Here is a 19,334-nt window from a genome sequence, read left to right as displayed (position 1 = left end):
GATACAAAAAGCACTATAGAATGCACAATACCAATAAAATGAAATAACTAAAGAAAAGATAAGTTAGTCTTCAACTATTACCATGGCTGCCCTTCCCTTCAAATCCTATAAATATAAAATTCATAGGAATGGGAAGGTGGATGGAATCAACTTCCTGAAGCTTTAGATAGTTAGCAATGTTACCTGAAATACAACAATTTTTTTACATAAAACAGTAGGTGCTCCGTTTTCAAAATAAACTACAGAAACTTTAGCCAATCAATGCTCTCAAGTACAACTAAAGTTTTTGTCAAGGGGTATCAAAGTATAGAATTTTACTCTAATAAGAGAGGGACAACCCTCACCTTAAAAACCGATTTTGTAGGTTGAATTAGGTCCAAAACCACATTTTAAGATGATATTAGAGCTATCCTAGATTTGACTGCTAAAAATGACCAATCACTGTTTCTACACGCAACGAGCCCAATAGTGTTGCGCACACGAAGGTGTATTGGGAATAACCCAAGTCCCTCATATCCTAGATAACTAAAAAGAGTCGCTCACCATTTATCCACACACCAAGTCCAATAATGTTGGGCATGATAGGTGTATTGAAAAAGATCCAAGTTGCACATCAACTAAAGATAAGGCCAACAAAGAGCAAAATTCTATACTTTAAAAAGGGGCAAAATATCTACTTCTCTATAGTTGTCAATATCATAAAACAATACCAATTATGGATAATAACTGACAATTCTCTGAATAGACAAACAATGATTTAAAGGTTTTGTCTAGTTGAGGCAAAAATGGATGGAAAGAAAGTGGGCATAGTAAAGTATGAAGGTAAACTATATTTTCCATCTATGGTTAAGGAGAGAAAATGGATAGGAAAAAAAAATGTGGAGCCACAAAAAATATATTGCTAAGGAGAGAAATAGGTGAGAAAGAAAAAATGGTAGGAATTACAGATTTATCCACCTCTCGACAATCCTTATGAAAGAATATAAGTCATTTATCATATTGCACATTTTCCCACTCCCATTTCTTCACAATTAAACACATTGAAAGAATATAGTCATTTAATAATTCTAATGAAAAAATATAATAGTCATTCCCACTCCCATTTCTTCCCAATTAAACACAATGAAAGAATATAGTCATTTAATAATTCTAATGAAAAAATATAACAGTCATTGGAAAGTTGTCAAATAAATCCTTTGGTATCTCAAGGGCACTCTTCATCATGGCCTATTTTTTCAACTTATTGCTCCTTAGTCTCCCCTCACTTTAATTAGCTTTAGTGATGTTGCTGGGCATCATATGTTGATGAAAAAACATCAACCTTCAGTTCCTGTATATATCTTTGTCCTAATCTTATCACCTATGGTGGCCAGATCAAGATTCAGTACTTCCTTATTGAATTACAATGTAGATTTCAAACATCAAAGGTTTTGTGACAAGCTTAGCACAATGGCTCACCCTCAAAGTTATCTTTAGAAGACTTGAAGATTGAATGAGATGAACCTATAAAGCTCTACTGTAGTAATAAATCAGCAATTAGCATAGCTCATAATCCTGTTCAACATTATTAAACAAAACACATTGAAGTGGATAGGCATATTATCAAGAAAAAAACTCGATTGTCATTATATTTGTACTCCATATGTACTTTCACAAGGTCAACTTGTAGATATTCTTTACAAAGAATTGTGCAGTCCAGATTTTGAAAGAACTATATGCAAGTTCGGAATGGAAAACATTTAGTCTCCAACTTGAGGGGTGTTAGAAATAGGAACCTATATAAGAAGCCAATAAAACAACTAGAAGCATGGAACCTATGACTTTGACAATCCAAGTTAATCTATAGCAATAGAAATAACAACTTATTTCGGATAAAATAATTATTTATCAGATAGAAAAATATCAAACAAAAATAGTTCAAAGAAACAAAGTTAATTTTGAAGACTTTTGAAGAGTACATGTATACCTGCATTGGTATAATTGAATGCACTTAGTTTGCCATGGCTTGAAAACTTTAAATCATCAAAATCTGAAAAATCAACAAATTAACTAATAAGAGAATCAAAATAAACTCTTACTGAAGAGTAAAAATGATGTTTTCATTCAATGAACAAGGTGTAGACATACCATTGTGTATAACATCCTCACTCCAAAATCGACTCTTTTCTTTGAGGTTAAATAGTGAGAATACAGATGATCTACCACTTTTGCGAGTTTCAATAGGTGATCCAAGTGAACTAACTGCTAAGAACTGTAAAAATCACAATAAGCAGCAGAGTAATGAATGCCCTTATTTACAGAAATAACAAACTTATCAAAGGGATGGCATGACAAGAGGTAACAAGCACTAACAAGTACAACGAAATGAAGATGAAGAGTCAACATGCAGAAGGGAAAAACAAATTTAAATATAAGCACCAAGAGAATATAAATGCATAAATATTTTCCATGTTAATAACACCAATAAAAAAAGTATCATTATTAAAAAATGTTATTTTTAATTGTTAGACATCAGTCAGCACCCATTAAAAGGATGCAAAGTTGCAAACATATTGTAGAGCAGCCAATATCATACATGATCATGATTATTTTACAACTTTATGTATCTGAATTTTATACTTGTTACTTAAGTGATTAATTTAAAGGTTAAGTAACTTTATTAACAGTTAAATTTTTTGGTTTATTTATATAGTATATATTCTTCATTTCCCAATTTTGGTGCCAATATCACTCTGGTCCATGCCTTGTTGACAAAGACTATGAAAATGACATGTACACATAGAATATTAAAAAAATGGATATGTAAGGCTTAATAACCTATTAACAAGTAAATTTCAATATTGTTACAGTGTAGTGATAGTGTTATGTATATTTATATTTTCCTCATATATGGTATTTTTTATTCTTAGTTTTCTTTCTGCCAGAGATAAACCTTTCTGTAGGGTTTCCCGTTCTATTGTTGCATAAAAATTGCAACAGATGGAGACCTTAAATGGTGACCCTAAAAGCTGCTGGTGCCACCAGGTGGCCTCCATCCTGCCAGCATCCCTATCCTCCAAAGCAGAAGCCACCGAACACCCACCTACCGACAACCAAGCACCAATGTTTTATGCTTGCACCACTTCTCCCTCTTTTTGCTCACATGTTGGCACAGTAATCTGCTCTTGGGCAGCAGGACTTTGCTGCCAGCTCCTCCAGAATGTTGACCCAACTTCCCCCCCCCCCCCCCCGTTTTCTTCCTACTGTTATCTCTTTGAAACAGAACCCTCAGTACTTTTGTTCTCAACTTGTTTCTCTGTCATAAAAGTACACAGCCTACTCCCACTCATTTTGTCTTCAACTCCTTACAAAATACCCCTGCCCAGTTATCCTCTCTTCAACCCATTTTGATTCCTTATGACCAACCAAACATGCTCAATATTAAATTGATTGCATTTAAAATTGCTTGCACGTGAAGGTTATTGGTTTTGTTTTAAAAGTTGCAAAAAGAGGATGAAGATATATCTAAACTCTGTCTCTGGGTAGGGAATTGTGTCTTTTTGGTTGATGTTCACTTCTAAGGATGAAAGAGGTTTGGATTACTAATATGCTACTTTAATAAGGTGATCTGAAGGAGAAGGTAAACTTTTCTATGCAATGCAATTGAGACATCATAGTTATCAATCCCAGAGAGTATTATCAAAAAATAAGAAAGCAATAAAGTAAGAAAGTAAAGCAATAAAACAAGACAGCAAAGAAACAAGAAAGCAATAAAACAAGAAAGAAATAAAGAAAGCAAAGAAAGAAAGTAAGAAACCAAGAAAACAAGAAAGCAAGAGAGAATGTGATGGTGTTTAATTCTGAGAATAGTAGAAGTGGAGGAGTACCACTCAGAAGTTTGTCCAGATATGGCTCTGAGTTTTGGGGAGATTACAGTAACATATTCTTACTATCATTTTTTTTCTTTACCCGGAAGAGAGAAAACAAACACATGCCAAGTTTATAAGATCTAAAAAATTTGCCCATCTACCTGAATGAATTATGTCTACCACATGTTTCTAGACCTTGTAAAAGACCCATGGAATCTGCCTTCTTGCGTACTACTCAGAAGCTAAAGGTAAGATGAAAATTAAGACACTCAAATCTCAAATGCATTAGCCAAAACCCTACGGAGCGGAACTCTATTCTCACCAGTCTCCCCCACTATGCCCCACTGTATCACCAGTTCCACCCCCTGCCCATTGAAATCACTTACCACGTAAACTACGGAATAAAAATGAAAACACAATAAGATCGTAAAAAAGTTGCAATCTGAAATTAATGAAATCAATTCACAGAATGATCAAAGTGGGAGACCTTCAGATTAGTAATGAACAAAACAAGTATATTACCAGAAGAGTAGAGACGGCGAGTTGGAGCACCCATAGTAAACACTGACGTTTGGCGCTGAATTTGCGAAAACCCATTCTCCTTCCCAACCTCTCAAAGCTTACTGCGAAGAAGATAAATGTTCGACTACTATATAAAGTTATAAACCGTGTCCATGAACTGAACCGGGTGCAGCGAATAATTTTGAGCAGTCAAACGGGTAGGCCCAATTTACCAATGTCTCTGCTGAACCGTGTCTATTAAAGTTACTTATCACACCTCTGCACTGCCTTTTTCTTTCTCAAAAGTCAAAATATATTATTTCCATTAATTGATAAATTGAGGTAATAACAGCACTGGCTAGTTTATACTCTTTTATTATTGTGATTTTTAATATACTAGTGTTTTATTTGTGCAATATATTAATATATTAAATATGAAATAAATATTATTTGATAAAGCTATAATTTATAATAAATAAGTATTTTAAATATTTGAGTTATATTATATTTTGGATTTACAAGATATATATATATATATAGTAATAAAAATTTTATTTTAAAAATATCAAATTAAATTTAAAATAAAAATTAATTAATTAAAAGATATGAGAGATTGAAATATATATATATATATATATATATGCTCTCTTAAAAAATAATTGAAAAATTCCTAAAAAAATATTGTGCATGACCTTTTCTTAATCGATGAAAAACAATATTATTAAGAATTTAAATCTTAAATCCTAAATCTTAAACATCACCCATTTTCGATAACTAGATAATAGTTATTCTAGTTGTCATCAATGAATTTTTTCTTTTAAAAAATTTTTATGATTTAAAAAATAAAAGGAAAACTTCAAGCATGAAATGTGATTGTATAAAAAGGAAAAGAAAAAACAATCTCATATAAAATATATTATCTTAGAACAATAAGCAAATTAAAAAGCATTCAAAAATAAAAATGTATTAAGGTATATATTCAAATTGGAAAGAATTATGGTAATAAACTAATTTAATTAATTAGTTCGTAATATTTTATAACACAATATCAAAGTCATCATATGAGGATAACTTCAAAGGAGTTTTATTGGAAAAGTATTTCCCGTAAGATATCAAGAATAAGAGAGATAAAATTTCTTGAGCTAAAACAAGAAAACATATTATAAGAATGTGATGGATTATGTTGTTGAGTTTGAGGGGTTGGTGCGTTAATTTCCTCGCTATAATGGTACAAATGATGAGTATTACAAATGTGTAAAATTTGTGAATGGTTTGTGACCTGGACCAATCAAGATATTAACTCTAAAAAGCTTCTTCAATTCCATATGGTTGTAGTTAAAGGTGAAGGAATATTTATGATGATGACAAAACACGATAAACACACTCTAAGAATGTGAGTTGTGTCAAAGATGTGAAGAACTATGGTTCCTTTATCAAGTCAATTTGAAAACTATTAAACGAGCTAACAACTTGTTAGTAGTTAGTCTACAAGTAGTGGGAGTGTGGGTTCTTCTCCTTCTACTACATTGAGGTGTGGTAGGTGTGGTCATCTAGGCCAAAAGGTATTCTTATACGAGGACCAAGCGGATACTTTATTCAATTGTCAATGGAAGTGACATATTGACGTGAATTCTCCTAACCCCAATAATGAGTTTGCTAATGAAGGAAGAAGTTATCAAACCAATAGAATAAAGATTATGAGAAAAGTCTTCACTTTGAGTGGTGTAGAAGCTTCAAAATCTAATGGCATGATCCAAGACATGTGCTTCGTAAGTAGATCTCCTTTAACTATATTATTTGATTCTAGTGTGTCTCATTCTTTTATATAACATGTTTGTGTTGAAAAATTTAAATTATCCACGCCTTTGTTGAGTTTTTATTTAATTGTGGAAATATCAACTAGTGGTTCAATTTCTACTTTTAATGTTTGTTTAAAGTGACATTTAATAGTTTATTCTAGACAATTTGTAGTTGACTTAAATAGTTTATCTATTGGTCAATTAGATGTGATACTTAAACAAATTAATTATCTTTTAACCATATCCTGTTAAATTGTTTTAATAAGTATTTTTTTTGTTTGGTGAAATTGTTGAGGGCAAGAATATGAACATCATGATTGTCAACCAAGTTATGCCATCTTTGAAAGGAAATGTCCAAATTTATATAATTTTTTCTTGAAAATATAAATTTTAAAGTAAAAAAGAAAATAATAATCACCTTTGTGTGTAAAAATCCTTCACATTAGCGACTATCACACTACCGCAAGACAGATAGTCTCTAGCCAAATAATAGAATAAAAGATACCAATATTAGGGAAAAAACATTAAAATTACTTAAATGCTATTTTGATAAAGAAAGATAATACAAATTTATTAACAAATATATGTTATTATTTGTTAATCTTAAATTATTAATTTATAAATTAATTTGTGTTAAATATAAAGTTATTTGCTTTTATAAAGAAAAATATTGAAAAATACAAAATATAAGATAATTTAAAACTATTAAATTTAAAAAAATATCACGTAAAGAATAAGCTAATATATATATATATATATATATATATATATATATATATATATATATATATATATATCATGTGACAAAATGGAGATCTTTAAAATCTTCATTATTTCTAGGGGTAAAGGAAAAAGTTTAATTATTTTAAAGTTCTTTTACTCTTGAGGACTCATTAACTCTGACTTCCAATCTTTGTGCTTTAAAGGTTCTCTCATCCTATAGAAAGGAAATTTAGGAGTCAAATGCTCCTCTTTCTTGGAAATTGGGTCCATGAAGAATGATGCACCCTTTGAAAATGGTAAAACCTTGAAGAATCTATCGTTGAAGTTCTTGAAGGATGCGGTGTATGACTTGAACAACACCTATTGAGCACGACAGACAAAAGAGAGCCACCCCAACATAATGTCTGACCTTGTTTTGTAAAAAATGTAAAAACATTACTGGAGTGGACTCTATGTGTAATGTCTTACAGACAATTTGGAATGCTTACAAAAGAACCTAACTATTGGGATGAAACTATGTTGGGGTGACATTGAGAAATGACAACACCCCAATGGTGAATGGGTCAAAAGATAGTCAGACATTCAATGACTTGAAAAACCATATATGGAGAAGAAGTAGGCTTCATCGTCATTAGCTTCTTGACATGCCTTATCTTCCTCCCAGGGTTTTTGAACCTCTATAAGGTCCTCCATGACAAACTCCACAATATTGGTACGGTGGAGGAAGTTCATTTGTAAATACTCATTTGCGAATTTAGATAAGTACTCAAAAAATTTATGATTATTCATCTATCTTCATGACAAACTTGACTATTGGGTTGCAAATCAACATAAGAGACAAGTTGCCCAGGTTCTCGAGAGTAGTAATTTTTATGCTTAGACCTGTAGACACCCAATTTCGTCCGGGGGCATACAAACAAGGAAATGGACTTTCATTATCGAAGGAAAGAAGCTCCTGAAGCATGGAAACAACAGGACATGACATCAAAAAGCATAAAGCCAAATAAGTTGGTTTTAGTAGCCTAGAATAGGCTATTCCAAAACTGGAACGGGCTGTTCCAAGGTACAAAAAGGCCTAAAACCCTAGTTTGGAACGGGTCGTTCCAAAACTGGAACGGACTGTTCCAATTAAAAAAAAAAAAAAACTAAAACCGTAGTTTGGAACAGGCCGTTCCAGCATAAGCATTTATGTGTTAAACTCAACTTTGGAACATGTCGTTCTGGTTTCAAAACGGGTTGTTCCAGGAGGCAAAATTAACACGTAATGTACAGATCCAAAACGGGCCATTTCGAATCTGGAATGGGCCGTTCTGGCAACTTTTTGACGTCTATAAATAGATAGTTGGGGCACAGTTATCAGGACCACAAAATTTCGTCTTAGACTCTTCAGAGCTCGAAATTTCTCTCTCTCTCTCTCCCTCCTATTGTATTTCTTGAGATTTGTGAGGCATTTGTGTAATGTGAAAGGTTGCCACAAAGCACCTAGAATTTCCATATTGGAAGATCTAACAAAGCTTGCTACGAGGTATTTCAATCAATCTTCTTCTTTCTCTTTTATTTCTTATCTTTGATAAGTATTGTTATAATAAAAGCAATCATGTAGATATTTTAGAGTCAATTGTTTAATTTAAATTTCAAACATGTAAATAGTCACCAATAAAAGGGGATTTAATATTTATATTATTATTGTTTATAATGTTAACTTCGTCATAGGGTACCGATTAAGGGCGTTGTAGGGGTGCTTAATACCTTCCCTACACGTAACCGACCCTCGAACCTAATTCTAGTTATCAAGGCCATTATTGAACTTTAAAAAACCTTTTCTTTTTCCAATGTTTTGAGTAAAACATTGGTGGCAAATGTGGAAAGAAGGCTAGATATCAAGGAAGCTCTTGCACAAATTGAAGACTTGAAAGAAACTGAAAATGATGTAATTATTAGAGATTACTCCTTCATTAATATAACCTCCGAAAGGAATACTTATAGAGTTGTGTGATTGTCACTCTCTTTTTTTTTCCTACTTCTTCACTTTGACTTTATTTGGAACCTACTAATTTGTGTGCATCGAAGGTGGCTATCCCCATGAAGATGAACATATGCTATTAATTAATCATAACTTTTTTAATTAATTAATTAGTTTTTGTGTCCATCTATTTTTTGGTTAACATAACTTAGTCATTTCTTTAACTGAACCATCTTGAATTGTTACTTTGTCCATGTAGAACTAGTTAGAATTAGGCAACCTTTTCCTTAATTTAACAAATCTTTGTATAAAATATGAATTGTCTCACTATATTGAATATGTAGTGCTAGGCATTTTGTAAAACATGCACGTATTGACAAAAATTATTAATTTCTAACACGTAAATTGAATTGATATACAAATCTCTAATTTTATCATTTTTAATAAATTGAGTTAATTAAGTCAGTATGAGAACTCGATTACATTATTCATATACTAACTTGGAGACAATGTCAAATTCGAATTAGTTTTTGTACCAACTTGGTCAAGAATACAAACTTGGCTAAGGGTTTCACCAAGTTAATATGTTGACCATATACGATGAAGTCGGCATATAAACTCGATATTCATATTTACAATTCAAAGGAAAGTAGTTTATCGGTACATCAATATGGACAATTACTGGATCATAAAAAATAAACAATAAAAGTTAACAATAAGGAAGTTACATATAACATAAAGAGGGAGAATATTTGGTAAATTAGTCTAACTTGGAGTCCTTTTTGTTAGTACCTTTGTCATTTGGAACGAAGAACAAAGACCATCTCATTTGACATCAATTCACAAACACGAGAATAACCTTGTCATTTATCATTTCTTTGGCAAGTGTACCAAATCATACATGTAGTTTAATAATAAGTATGTTTACCGTTTCCCAAGGGACTTACGCAATACTTGATAGAAACCACTAATTATACTAAACTAAGCTATTGGAAATAATCTTTTCTGATTGGTTATAATAATTAAAGTACTTGAACAAGATAAATGTTATGAGAAGTCTTTTTAGACTTTTTACGAATACTTAGAATGCAAAAACTAGTTTTAACACAATAATGAAAGATGTTGGGGTTCAACTTCACCAAAGTTTTCTCTCATGATTACAAACAAGCTCAAACTAGTTATGATTCAGAATTTATCAATCACTCACAAGTATAATAGACCCTAAAATCTTTACAATTTTGACTTTAAATCACTTGATTAGTTTATCAATTCGTTAAATAACTTGTTTCTACTTTTAACCATTTATTATGAAAACTTATCTTTTATACAAACTAATATCCAATTTTGATGTTGCCTTCTTATACACTTTTTTAAAAATTACATTCACTAATTACTAACATTTATCAATAAAAAAATTATATTTGAATATAACTTTTTAACAAATTTATTATAAAAATCTTATAATATAACATATTTTTTTTACAACATATAATATAATTAATGTTATTTTTTTTTCTGTGTATATTATTAATATTAGTTAAAATATATTAGAGTAGACATAAATTTATTTGTGTCCGTCTCTCTAAGTGCTTGTCTCCCCTCTTTTCAAATTTGTATTTTTTTTTGCCTCCCTCTCTTTTGTAATTTGAAATTTCTTTATTTCTCCACACCAATGCCTCCTATGTATCTTGCGCTTCTTTTCTTTTCTTTTGTCTTTGCAAGTCCAAGACGATTGTGGATTGCTTTTGCTTCTCTGATTTTGAATTGAGCTTGATTCTTGTTTCAATTTCTTTGATTCTTGTTTTGTTCTATTTAGAGTGCAATGAGACTAGACTCCTTAATTGTATTTATTGTTGTTTTTATTCCAGTGTCTATGTCTTAGTTCTTTCTTGAACTTGCATTTTCTTGTTTTCAAGATCGGGTGTTTTTTATATTGATTTTAATACGGATAATGATTGCATAAAAGAAAAAAGAATGATGTAGTCATTTTGTGACATAGGTTAATATAATCTCGATCATTAATGTTTTGTTTGTGCATTTGTGCACCCATTATTTTAGTTTGAAGAATCTTGTTTGGTGGTAAAAAGGTGGGTCTTTTTCAATTATTTTTTGATTTCCATTTTCTGGGTTTGGATCAAGATTTTGAGATTGGGAACTTGTGTTGCAGTTTCAACTTGGAGTGGATGAAAGAAAGCTACAACCTATTCGTTTCAAGACCTAGGTGCATTCTGGTAATGAGCAAGTCATAAATGATGTGTGGTTTGTTTTGAATTTTATGGTGTATTTGTGGGAACTTAAATATGACTATTTGGTATTAGATTTGAATATTCAATGATACTATGTTGTTGTGTATTTCAACTTTGAGGTACATGATGTCACTTATGTATATTATTTTATATGTGTATTTTTTTTAGTTTAATTCCATAATTGTATGTGATATGAATATGAATATGAACTAGTCAACTATTCCCAGAACACTATACTAAATTGTCACATACCTATGTAATTTAGTCAATCACTAGTTGATTGAAGTGTTTTGTTTTTTGGGTAACAGAGTCATTGATAAAGATTGTTATTGTGTTGTGCTGTTGTACTTCACACATAGTTTATGAACGAAACATTTAAATTGCAATATGTGGTTTGTTTGTTTATATTTTTTTTTTAACAATTTAGTAATAAATTTTTGTGATTTATTTATTGTAGGCAAATATTGTCTTTGGTGATTAGAGTTATGTATAGAAGTTTCAACTGAATTCAACTCAAACTTTATTATGTGCTGGAAAGGAATGTGTGAAGTGGAGGAGGAATAAAATAGAAGCAGTTGTATTGTAGATACTATATATTTGTAGATAAATTTGGTTTATTTTTCTTTAAAACTTTAATAATTATGTGTAATATTCATTTTTCATAATTTCACAATTGATGACTAGACCCTTAACCCTAAATCCTAAAATTTGTCACATTAGCATTGGCGTGTCAACAAAATGGAGTTGATGGGCCGGAGTGCTTTCTAGGCCCGTGTCCACCTTTGTCTATCAAAAATCGTCGATCTATGTAGACTATAAATAATCCACTATTAGAAGCTCTGTAAAAAATTGATAATTGTTCTCCGTTGTCGACACCGATTTAGGAGTTAAAAGAAATATCGATTAACCTCTGTCTGACTTATATTTCTCTTAGCTTTAGTGAGTCAAGGAAAATCTTTGAATTTGCTACTTCCCATCTTTTCAAGAAAGTGATCTAAATAGCATTGACAACTAAATCGTCGACCAAAATTTATATTCATGTTTTCATATTATGAAAGTTGTTCAATTATGTATATACTTTTAAAGAGATTTATTTATTATTTTAAAAGTTTTGAAATAAAATCAAAAGTGATTTGTTAAAAATATTTACTTACTGCAACATTTTATTTTATGTCATATCTAGATAGTAGATATGTGTTATGAAAATACAATTTTCACTTTTCAAGTATGAGAAGGATAATTTTAACATAATTTAATATGAAGTTTTTATTCATAAATTATTTAAATATCTACTGTGATTTGAATCGTTCAATTGTATCCAATGGTAACAAATTTCTGATCCACCAATAAATAAGTTGTTAAGCTGAATCACGTAGAAATTGTCATATTATTGAAACAAGACTAATAATAAGAATTGGTGTTAGAAGGTGATACTATTTTATGGGCTGTAAGATGGCCCAATCTGAATTGTACAAAAGTACTAAATGAGACTAAATTTCTTCACTCGTGAGCAACTACAATAAACACAAAAGAAGGCAGGCAACACCGTTATCAACCTGCACTCCTTCTACCTCGTCCGTTGGGTTTGAGTCCAAGGCATTGCCGAAACAAGCAACTCAATCAATGGACAAGCTCGAACAAGTCGGACAAATGAATGTTGATCGCCTCCGCGAAGCACTCTTCGTCGTGCGGCGCAACCTCATTAGGGCAACAAACCTTTCCGGTTGTTCATAAAGGAAAATGCCTACATGGCTCATTATGTTATATCGTATATATTATACCTTTTAAAGTTTATAATAAAAATAATTAATTTATATTTATCATTTTTCATATGATTAACACACACCTATATATATATATATATAGAACCCCAAGCATGTGGTTCAGCGGTAGGGGTTGATCCACGCTTAAGCAAAGTCGGGGTTCGAATCCTGCCTTGTGTACGCAGCCGCGTTAAATCTTGGGGCCAGCTATCCCATTCTTTAAGGTGCCTCCAACGTAGCGAGGAGATTAGTCACTACTATCGGCAGTGAATACTCCAGGGACGAATAAAAAAAAAAAAATAAATAAAAAAAAAAAATATATATATATATATATATATATATATATATATATTAGTCAGATAATTATATCTTATCAATTTTGTGGTTTTTATAAGATTAAGATATGATGAACATATACAATTAATTGGATGAGTGAGGACAAATTTTTTTTTTTTTAATGTTTTTGAAGAAAAAAATTAATTATATTACTTTCATTGTCATGTACAATATATCTATAATAAATAATTAAAATAATAAAAAAGAAAGGTATTTGAATATATACTATGCATGTCACATTCCTACTTGAATTTGAATAAAAGGTATTTTTTTAAATTTAAATATGTTTTATTTCAAAATGTGAAAAAATCTTTATTTATTTGAATAAATACAATTTTTATTCAAAAATATTTTCTTTCAAAACACATTTATTTATTTTAATAAATAAACTATTTATTCAAATATGTTTTCTTTCAAAAATTTACTTTTCTTTAAATAAATAAATTTTTCCATTCAAGTAAAATTTTTATTTATTTGAATGAAACTTTAAAATTTAATTTAATTAAATTATTTAATTTTATTCTATATGATTATTTTATTTTTTAATTTAAAAACACGATTGTAATTAATTTTCTTTCTCAAAAGTAATTTTTTAAAATTATTTATTTGCTTTTTAACTATTCATTTATTTTATTTCAAAAGATTTTTGATTCTATTATTTATATATATATATATATATATTTATTTATTGTTCCTTCTATTTTTTATATATATTTTATTTATGACATATTTCTTTCTAACTTATTAAACATTTATATAATATAATTTATCACCTATTTCTTTTTAATCAAATAATCAAATTTTTATTTTATTCCTTATTTATTCTCATTCTCCTATTTTTCTCTTCTATCTATTTTTCATCTATTTCTTCCCTCTCTATCAAACACACCCTACAATTAAACATATTTGAAATAATTAATAAATATTTCAAATTTGTTTTGTTGCAATGTGATTAAAATTAGGTTAATGGTGAAAATTTTGAGTTTTTTTTTTGTTTTTTTGTTTTTTTTGTAATTTAAGTGAAGTTTAATGTTTCAATAGCTAATTATAGGGTAAAAATATTAAAATAAATAAATAAATTTATTTTTGTAAATATTATATATATATATATATATATATATGAATATGAAGTTGAAGATTTTAAATAAAAGAAAATGAATAGTTAAAAGAAAACTAAATATAATTTTAAAATAAAAAGACATAATTAATCTTAAAAATTAGAAACTATTTTAAAATAAGGTGTGATTAAAATATTCAAAATTGCTATAAAAAAATTTAAAATCTTCATAAAATTATGAAAATAAATAAAAGTTATATAAAATTTATTAAATAGTAGAAGTTTAGTAAAATGTAATTAAAATCATATATAAGTATTATTTTCTATGTTAATATTAATGAAAAATGATGTCATTATTAATAAATAATATAAATAAAAATGTATTATATTTTAAAAAATTTATATCTATATATTTTTAGAGATTTATTTATTATTTTAAAGTTTTTAAATAAATTTAAAAATAATTTGTTAAAAAAATATTTACTTACTACAACATTTTATTTAATATCACGTCTAAATAATAAATATGAATATTAATGTTATGAAAATACAATTTTTACTTTTTATAGAAAGTTAAAAATATTTTAATAAATGTCAACTGTATTTTTATATAATAAAATAATAAAGTAATTACATTATTTATATTATATTAATAAATAAGATGATGTAATAAATAATTAATTTTTCTAAGTAAATATACAATTGCATTATATATAAAATAAACCATTAGTTTATGATTTAATACATAATATAAACTATAAATATAATAAATATCACCGCCATTCGACCACAATTAAATATTTACATAAAATTTTCATTTTTGATATAATATGTTATACAAATTAAAAATTATAAAAAATGACCAACATTTAGTATTACTCGTTTAAATTATAAGTAAGTTGAAATTTCCAAAATATAGAAACTTCTGTTCTTGAAGCATTTGCAGGGAGCATTTTGAAGGGAGAACCCTAACCCTCCTATTCCCCCCTCCGATCCTCTACGCAGATTCCATCAAGGGTCGTCTCTTCGAGCTCAGCGGAATCCCGGCGCAGCACCAGCGCCTCATCACCGGTTTCCACCATCTCAATGACGACAAATCTGCGATCCAATGCTCCCCGGAGGACGGCATATGTTCCCTTAGGTGCGCCTGCTGCTGCGCCTTAATGGCGGGAAGGGCAGAAGTGGCCGGAGGGTGAGGCACGTCAACGCGGAGAAGAGGTTGGAGGAGTGGAAGGCCGGGGAAGCGGAGAGAAAGATCGAGAAGGTGGCGGAGGAGGTTCTGAAGAAGCAGATGAAGAAGGGGAGGGTTTAGATGTGGGGTAGTGGGTTGGGTTTTCGGGTGTGGGGCTTGGTGTTTCGGGTTTGGTGCTTTGGGCTTTTAAGGGTTAGGGTTTTTAGGGTTTGGTGTTTGTCGGGGCATTGGCTTCGGGGTTTGTAGTTCAAATTGGATGATTTGAATACCAGATTTTCGTAAACAAGGGGATAATCCATGGCATCAGTTGACTTAAACGAGTTGGAAGCGAAGGAAAGTTCTTCACCTTCTCCTTGCTCCTTTAGCTCATCAATTCCTTCATGCTTCTTTGCCCTTAAGTAGAAGGAAGGACAAGAATGAAATTTTTTGCTCCCCTCAAAGCCCGAAGCCCGAAGTTGATTGTAGGGTTTAGGGTTTGGGATTTAAGGTTTTTTAGGATTCAGGGTTGGTGATATAGGAATTTCTTGGGCCTTGTACGAATGAGTTAACCTTTTCGTAACAATGGTATCAGAGCCTTGTTTACGAACCCGGTGTCTTGAGTTCGAACCCGGAGAGGGAAGTTACTCCTGATATTGGGGGAGTTCCGACTTCACCAAGCTGCTTCTGAAGATGGGGCGTTTGATATAGAAATTTCTTGGGCCTTGTACGAATGGGTTAACCTTTTCGTAATAGTTGGGTAGGGTAGGGTTTATTTGGACTTGGGGCTTGTGGCTTGGGGCTTAGAGTTTTCTGAGGCTTAGGGTTTATGATTTTTAGGGTTCATGGATGAGGGTTTAGGGGTTAGGGATTTTTAGGGGGTTTAGGGTTTTTGGGCATGGCTCTAGGTTTGGGGTTTGAGGTTTAGAGTTTTTTAGGGTGTAGGGTCTTTAGGGGTTAGGGGTTTAGGGGTATGTGTCAAGTTAGTAGTTTTAGAAGAACTCATTTTCTCCCGTCAGAATCATGCATGTGTGAAGTTAGTAGCTTTAGGGAAATAGTGACAAAGTGTTGTAGTTAGTACAATTAGTAATTTTGATTAGTGATTTCTGAAGTTGCAGTTGCTACTTATGGTGACAACGTGTGTTGTACCGCTATGGATGATCAAATTGAAAATTCTTCCAGTTCTACTATTTCCCCAAGTTCCACTATTTCCTCAAGTTTCACTCTTACTCATTGCACAAATTTAGGTTGGAAAATTTATTTAATTACTCATAATGTTCTTTCATTTTCTTGGAAAACTGATTAATGTTCTTTGGCTATTCTTGCAAGTATTATAATTTTCAAATTTTCTTTTAGGAACAAGTGACAACAATTGTGAAAGTGATTGTGAAAGCAAGTTTGATCCTCATGCGGTAATCTTAGGCTTGTATATCAATTTTAATTTGGATTTTAGGCTTGTATGTAATTTGGTAATACTTATTTCACTAATTTAATCTGTTTTCTTCTTTGCAGGCCTGCATAATGAATGTGGACGAAAATGAGGTTTTTAGACAACTCATGTTTGCTAGAGCTGGACATAAACCTTCATTATCCGACATACTTTCAACTGGGCATAGATATCATACTATCTATACAGTAGATCTGTTGTTGAGCGGAATGCAGACTAGTTCCCTTAAGACATCTATTCAGCTTGTGTTTGGGGGGCCATTATCTGACCACAAAGGCATTTTAAAATTTCAAGACATTGAAAGAATGGAAAATGATACCTTTTTAACCTATTCGGAAGCTTACATTGAAGAAGTTGGATCTACTAAAAGTTTCACAGTGCAACAATCGAGGCCCATTGAGTAGAGGAAGTAAACAATTATTCCTCCCACATCATATGTCTAGGAAATGGAAAACTTGTAGAAGGAGATGGGTTATACAGGGCCTTAATCAGTCCAGTATGTTGAAGATTTGCAGCTTCTATCAATTAGTGATGAACAACAGTACTAGTTGCTCCAACATTATTGCTCCAACATTATGCCTAACATCTGGTAGATATATCGCCATATTAAATGAAGTACCAAAATTCAGAACAAGTTTTCCTCTTAGAGTTTTAAATGATGGTAAACAAAATTCTCAACATTCTATCTCTTCAAGTAGCTCTCATAAAAGAAGAAAACAATGAGAGTAAGTGAAAGTACGCAAGTTACGCATTTCCTTTGCAATTTAAAAATTATTCACAACTAGTTCTAAAGAAAATTAATTTAGTGTGTACCTACTGTAACATATCCTTTAGATGTATGTGTAGAGTTAATGACTAATATGCTTATACAATATAAAAATAGTCAAGATCGCTACTTAGTATAAAATATCCTTTAGATGTATGTGTAGAGATGCAGACTAATATGTTAATACAAAAATTTCAACTCAAATATCACCGGATGAAATTAGCTATTCAGACTTAAAATATGCTCATCTATTTTTTGACTCCACAGGTTATTGGATCAACATGATAGTTTTAATATCAATAAACGATTATTCTACTTTATACTAATACAGATTGCTACTGTGTCAGGTGCTGCTTCTCCACCTCTGCTGCTCCAACTTATCCTACTATTGTTATTTTATAATTTTAAGATGTTTAACTATTATGTCTCAAATTGTTGTTTTATAATGTTAGGATGTTTAATTATTCTGTTTGAATGTTTAAGGTTTAGGGTTTTAGAAATTTTTAGGGTTTATGGTTTATGATTTTTTAGGGTTTATGGTTTAGGGTTTATGGTTTAGGTTTATGATTTAGGTTCAGGGTTTTAGGGTTTAGGGTTTCTTCTTTCACCATCTCTTTCTTCAGCATTGTCATGCTCAATATTCCCATCCTCCCTTCGGTTCTGCTATTCCTTGACACAAAAAAGAAAAATATTAAAAAAATTAGAGAATCGCAGTTGTCAAGGTTGACACAATGAATTCATCCACAAACGATCTATCTCGCCGTTTCTGATGGGAAAAAAAGGACATTTATTTTTTTGCACTGTAAACTCACATCAAAACTTGGTATTTTCTTTCCTTATTCAAGCAATCGAGGGCAACGAACAATTGAACAAAACCCACAAACGAGAAAGCTGAAAAGGTAATACTTTTTCCTTTCATTCACCGTTAAAAAGAGTATGAAGCATGCTTCTAATATCCAGATAGATATGCAACGACACCAAACACCACAGGGTAAAAACACGTAGGAACCCAAACACTAACCTAAACAAATCTAAATCCCAGGACCAATCACTAAGAGGAAAAACTATGGAAAAGAAATAAAATTAAATAAAAAAACAGAGAAAATCATCACCTTGGCAAAAGAATAATGAAAGAAGATACACAGCAGCGGATACAACAATAATTTTTCTGGAGAGTTTTATGAACAGCTAAAGCATAACTGAAGTTGTGGTAGGTGAGGCTCGAAAGAGATTGTTAGGCAAATAATAAAATTCAGAGAATTAAAAGAAGGATCTGGAAGCGAGGACAACACGTCACAACCCTCGTATATATTGATATTTGTTGACGATTAATAGTACAACGAAAGGAAATTATCGCAGAAACAGCAAAGCCACATGATCATATTTGACACGCAACCAAAATAATTAAATTTAAATTTATTAAACAGAAACAACTATTATGAAATTGTATTGTAAAAGTTGGAGATTTGAGAGTGAAAACCTACCAAATTCAACGAGGAACCCTTCTAAATTTCATCATCCATGCGGGTTTGGTTTTGTGTGCAGCAGTAAAGGATGCAATGTTCAATTTGGCCATGTGCGACAAAATCCTCCTCTTCACCATAAATCGTAAAATCCTCCTCTTCACCATAAACCGTCCAATCCCAACTGCGTCTTACCTCATTTCACCATTTGTTTGTCCAATACTTTTTTGCTTAAAATAAAAATAAAAAATATA

General features: G+C 30.9%; 2 protein-coding genes across 6 annotated transcripts in view; one reads left to right on the top strand and one right to left on the bottom strand.

Annotated features, from left to right (window-relative positions):
- The window catches only part of LOC109803372 (uncharacterized), a 51,243-nt gene extending 34,054 nt beyond the window's left edge, over positions 1-17,189 (bottom strand). The window contains exons 1-5 of one of the 4 annotated variants that reach the window (XM_083071919.1): positions 17,171-17,189; positions 4,371-4,471; positions 2,128-2,251; positions 1,967-2,029; positions 82-183 (exon numbers count right to left, since the gene is read on the bottom strand). In XM_083071919.1, the coding sequence (XP_082928045.1) occupies positions 82-183; positions 1,967-2,029; positions 2,128-2,251; positions 4,371-4,445 (364 nt within the window). In that variant the 5' untranslated portion in view covers positions 4,446-4,471; positions 17,171-17,189. Of the gene's footprint in view, positions 1-81; positions 184-1,966; positions 2,030-2,127; positions 2,252-4,009; positions 4,214-4,370; positions 4,495-17,170 lie in introns of those variants that run through there. The other 3 variants (XM_083071923.1, XM_020364913.3, XM_083071925.1) reach the window with 3 other exon arrangements.
- On the top strand, positions 15,112-18,227 carry LOC109804378 (uncharacterized). 2 transcript variants are annotated; one of them, XR_014432732.1, is made up of 4 exons: positions 15,112-16,651; positions 16,761-16,816; positions 16,917-17,576; positions 17,965-18,227. XR_014432732.1 is itself a non-coding variant. In XM_020366192.3 (3 exons), the coding sequence occupies exons 1-3, from the start codon at positions 16,558-16,560 to the stop codon at positions 17,253-17,255; spliced, it is 489 nt and encodes a 162-aa protein (XP_020221781.2). In that variant the 5' UTR covers positions 15,112-16,557; the 3' UTR covers positions 17,256-18,227. The 2 variants fall into 2 exon arrangements, 1 of the variants encoding a protein (XP_020221781.2); XM_020366192.3 differs by having other exon boundaries at positions 16,917-18,227.
- Positions 18,228-19,334: the final 1,107 nt, after the last annotated feature.

This window comes from Cajanus cajan, chromosome 1 (genome assembly GCF_000230855.2).
Source record: "Cajanus cajan strain Asha chromosome 1, NIPB_CcT2T_4, whole genome shotgun sequence".
Taxonomy (NCBI): Eukaryota; Viridiplantae; Streptophyta; class Magnoliopsida; order Fabales; family Fabaceae; genus Cajanus; species Cajanus cajan.
This window is presented reverse-complemented; position numbering and strand designations above follow the sequence as displayed.

Coding starts and splice junctions, on each gene's coding strand:
- LOC109804378 (XM_020366192.3), top strand. CDS start 16,558: ATGGATGATCAAATTGAAAATTCTTCCAGTTCTACTATTTCCCCAAGT. Junction 16,652..16,760: donor TACTCATTGCACAAATTTAG/GTTGGAAAATTT, acceptor ATTTTCTTTTAG/GAACAAGTGACAACAATTGT. Junction 16,817..16,916: donor GCAAGTTTGATCCTCATGCG/GTAATCTTAGGC, acceptor TCTTCTTTGCAG/GCCTGCATAATGAATGTGGA.